The sequence below is a fragment of the Pygoscelis adeliae genome, unplaced genomic scaffold (genome assembly GCF_000699105.1).
Source record: "Pygoscelis adeliae isolate BGI_AS28 unplaced genomic scaffold, ASM69910v1 Scaffold386, whole genome shotgun sequence".
Classification (NCBI taxonomy): Eukaryota; Metazoa; Chordata; class Aves; order Sphenisciformes; family Spheniscidae; genus Pygoscelis; species Pygoscelis adeliae.
This window is the reverse complement of record NW_008824940.1, coordinates 657172-661704: the sequence shown is the minus strand read 5'-3', so window position 1 is coordinate 661704 and position 4533 is coordinate 657172. Positions and strand designations below refer to the sequence as shown.

The following is a 4533-nucleotide window of genomic DNA, read 5'->3' as shown; positions in this document are numbered from 1 at the left end:
AATAAAATCAAATCTAGTTCTTCGGGGAATAGAACAGATTGCCACAGAGATCAAATGGGAGTTTTCCCTTCGTGCACACGCAGTGTTGCACAACTGCAGACCAGGCTGCATTATCAGCTCCTGCGGTGGTTTTTGCCCCGTGTACAGCTCTCAGTTCCTGCCCCAGAGAAGCTGTTTTTGACTTCCACTGCAAATAACTTTGGACTCATAAGGCAGGCTGTGAGGAGCCTGCACACAGGCAGTGCATTTTTTATATCACCTATCTATTCTCCAGGGAAAAACAACAAATATGTGCCTGCTGCAGAAATACTGATGCAAAGAGTCTTTTACCAAAACAAAACAAACCCCAAGCAAAAATCCAAGCTCATCAAGCAAATAAATGAGCCACCTTCACACAACAACCCCACCCCAAAGTTTCTCCTCCTTGAAAGGACAGGTCTGCAAATAAAATTATGTGATTAAAACAAGATCTAAATTATGAAATCTTTAGACTTCAAACAGAATGCACAATATTTAGTAGGAATAATGTTGCTCCTGCTGCCTTTGCTCCCTGTAAGGCAGGGAGATTGGTTGGGACTGCAGCGTCTTCAGCAACCCCATGTAAAGGTACCAGAAATTGCGGAGGGACAGCATGATGCAGTGTCTGGCAGCGGGGATGCCTGCTTGGTTGTTCTCCTGCAGAGCGCCCAGATTAACAGAGCTAAAAGGTTTGAGTAGGTTCCTGAAGTGCTATCATGGCACAAATAAATAATACTGAAGAGCATGCCAAGCATTACAGTTGCTATTTCTTTTTAGAATGATTTCTTAGTGTCAGATAACTCGCCATCTCTGATGAATTTCTCTTGTGCTGTTTTTGCAGTATGAATGGGATGAACGCGAGCTCTTCTTGTTCAAGTCATCCATCGCCTATGCCATGAGAAAATACTTTGCAGAGGTGAAGAAACAGGAAGTTAACTTCCAGTGAGTTGCTTGCTTAATTGTGCTGGCTATGTCTATATTGCTTCTGGTTCACTAGCGGCATGAATTGGTGGAATTAATTGTGCCTTCTGTCAAATGTAAGGTGATAGCAAACAATGTCAAACATCAGCTGGTTGTAAAAGGCAAGATGCCAGTTTGGTTACATGCTGTCCTTTCTCTTCACTCTAACGTGCTAAAGTTAGGTAACTTCAGTGGATGCAGAAGGCTTTGTCTCCCACAGCTTATCAGTGGTGGAAGTGAGCCTTGAGAATTTGTGCCCGACACCTATATGGGAATATCAGGGAAGATAGATACACTGATTGGAAATAAAAATCCCTAACAACGTATATGTATGATACCGAATATCCAAGAGGTTTTGGGCCAAGGAAAGGTAAACTTGTTGATTATAAAGCACTAGAATTCTGTGCAGACTTACTAATCTTATCTAGGTTCACTTACAAACATAAAATCTATCATCTGAAATTGATTTTGGTAAGAGAAACAACCCTTTTTATTAAGTCTCTTCAAAAATTTTCAGAAGCTATCTACTTACTTAAGCTATTTGATGTTGCTTTACAGAACATCAGTCATGTAATGTCTAGGATCTACTCCCAGCAGAATAGAAGGAAGAAGGATTTTTTTTTTTTTTCATGTGGTGCTTCATACATCGCCTCATTCATGAGACCTGCCCCAAACACTCTCTGTTCTGCAGCTGATTATGTGCTTTGGAAAATTACACCAAGGATTTTCTTAGGTACAGGGTAGACTCTCTCCATCTAAAGTGATGAATTAACACATAGAAAAAGAAATTCTCTCATGAAAATTGATTCCACTTCCCGGTTGAGGTCACTAGGAAGCATTCACTCAGCATAAACTAACCCCCGGTATTGCTGATCAAACACAACTGTTCACTTGTCCAAATTTAAAGCTAATGTAATCTCAACAATTAAAAAACCCTTTCCCTTCTGTTTCTCATTCAGGACTACAGACATTCATGTTGGGGAACAAACACAAAGGGTCTCCTTCTACCTTACTGTCAGCATGCCAGGTAATATCAGTGATACTGTGCCCAAAGCTGACGTGGAAAATGCCATCAGGTGAGATTTTGCTCTCTGGGAAAAAAAAAAAAACAACAAACAACCAGGTGAAAGGGTGGAAGGCAAAGCAGTGCTCAAGTCAGCTGAGGCAGAAGGGGTGATAAGAAAGTCAGTTCTGCAGTTAGCACGGAAATAGTGGGATGAGAGAAACTGTTATGATGGAAAGAAAACAGTCCATCTATCTGATGGTTTCTTGGACAACAGCCGATGTGAAATGCTTCAGGGGGGTTGTAAAACTGCCATAACACACCTACTTGCATCATACCTTGCCAAAAAATATGATTGCTCAAACTTTAACAGGAACTATCTTATATTCTGAAATACAGAGCACAGTAACAGTGTGTGCATGCACGCGTGTTTTCTTCCTCTCATTAGTGAAAATTCAGTGCAAGAATTATTGTTAACAAGGACTCCAGAATAATGATGGATTAGAAAGACAGCCAGATGTATTTGATTATACAGAAAAGAAGAGGTCAGAGCAGGAGCTAGTTCCCACTTACGGGTCAATGAAGAGCTCTTTCATAGCACAGTATGACACCACCATAAGTCATTGCTGTAAAAATGATAAGTAAAATTGCAACTCTGCAGATGGTCACGGATAATGTACAGTGGGAAGTGAAGAAGGCACAAATCTAAAAGCAGCAGCAACATGAGATGGGGTTGAAAAAGCAGTGAGATAAGTTGGTGAACCAAGGGAGAAGAATATGGCTATCAAACTCACTGCCTGGTTAGCACTCAATAGCAGAAGCAGAAGTTCAGGAAAAAACAAGGCACAGAAAATACACCAGGGAAAGGGTTTTAAGGGCAGTGAAAAACACAAGAATCAAAACCAAGGAAGACTGTAGGATTGAAACAAGTAAGATGTCAAAGCTGTGGTTTTCTGTCGCATATCCAACAAACTTATGGATAGCCAACAACTTAGGGTAAAGAGAATGAGGGGCAAAATGCAAATAGAGAGGGAGATCAGAAGGCTGTTTGTTTGCCTCATTTTGATAAATGTTAAGACTGAGTTTAAGAGTTCATACAGTGTCTGAACATGTCAGTAAAGCTGCAACAGGTTAAGGGCTTAAGTTACTGTGGTTGTCACTCACCACCCCATGTCAGAAGGAATATTGGTTTAGCAGTACCTCCTGTGCAGCCTTTTCAACTTCAGGAGAAGCTTGGCACACTGGAGATTTATAAAACAACTGAAAACTGTTTATTTCCTTCCAATAAACGTATGAAACTCTTTGAATTTGCTCTTGATGGCAGGATGTCTCGGGGACGAATCAATGAGGCTTTCAGGCTGGATGATAACACGCTGGAGTTTCTGGGCATAGTTCCAACCCTGGCCACACCTTATGAACCACCAGTCACCATCTGGTTAATTATATTTGGGGTGGTCATTAGCCTGGTTGTCATTGGAGTTATTGTCTTGATCGTCACTGGGCAGAGAGATCGCAAAAAGTGAGTAATATTTTTGATACTATGATCATGACCACTGGGAGATGTCCTGATGATTGAATCATCAGGGTGCTTACAAGTAGGCTGCCAAATCTAACTGAAGCAAGTTAAGGAATTGAAGCTTATTATCCCGCTCCCATCAGCAGTGATAGCTAAAGGTTCAGCTCCCTGCCTTTCAGTGCACGGCAGCTTTGGCAGCTTAGTGCAATTTCCCCATCATCAGCAGTTTAACCAAGGCAGCTGGATGCTGTGGCCGCAGGGAGCCACGGCATGGCCAGGCTTCTGCTAACCCTGCTGCAAGGTGGATGGAGTGGCCTGCTGGGAACACAGTGCCTTCTCCAGCAGCAGAGTTGCCCACATTCATCAGCACCTGCAGTTTTCAATAATCTTATTGGAGGCTGTCCAGTAACATAATTTTCCTTAAATATTATTGCATTAACAGCAATATAGCTGGGTTGGTTTTCTATGTCTCTCCATTAATGGGGTTTCTAAGAACGTAGTAGGTTTGCTACAGTCCCCCTTAAAACCAACACAATTCCTTTTATATAAATATTCCCAGTTAAACACGGTATTATTTACAGTAGGGGATTCTGGGGATCCAGAAGGACTTGAACAGGGGCTTCTAAAATAAAATGAATTTTCATTACAGGAGAGCAAGAGAAAGTAAGGGTGAAGCAAGAACAAACTGTGAAGAGGTGAACCCTTACAATGAAGGGGGAAAAAGCAACATGGGTTTTGAGCCACGTGAAGACACACAAACATCATTCTAGAAGACGTGGGTACACTAAGGGTTTCTCATTTTTTTCAAGTCACTTTTAACAATAGAGCCTAGCAAGGACCAAAACACTACGGATGTCATCAAACATAATGTCTTCTGGTTGACCATTAATCTACTGGTTCATAGACAACAGAAACTAAATCGGCTGTTTATGCGGTAACTAGAAAACATGCAAAAACTGAAGCTATATATGTCCTGTGGCTTTTCTATGAATTATGTGCATAATATTACACACTATTTGTGCTGCTTTTCATAAGT

The 4533-nt window shown here is 41.3% G+C and overlaps 1 protein-coding gene across 1 annotated transcript in view; it reads left to right on the top strand.

Moving 5' to 3' along the window:
- The window catches only part of ACE2 (angiotensin I converting enzyme 2), a 24799-nt gene extending 20532 nt beyond the window's left edge, over positions 1-4267 (top strand). Inside the window, exons 16-19 of the mRNA XM_009325492.1 lie at positions 860-960; positions 1938-2054; positions 3306-3500; positions 4147-4267. Of these exons, the coding sequence (XP_009323767.1) occupies positions 860-960; positions 1938-2054; positions 3306-3500; positions 4147-4267 (534 nt within the window). The remainder of the gene's footprint in view (positions 1-859; positions 961-1937; positions 2055-3305; positions 3501-4146) is intronic.
- Positions 4268-4533: the final 266 nt, after the last annotated feature.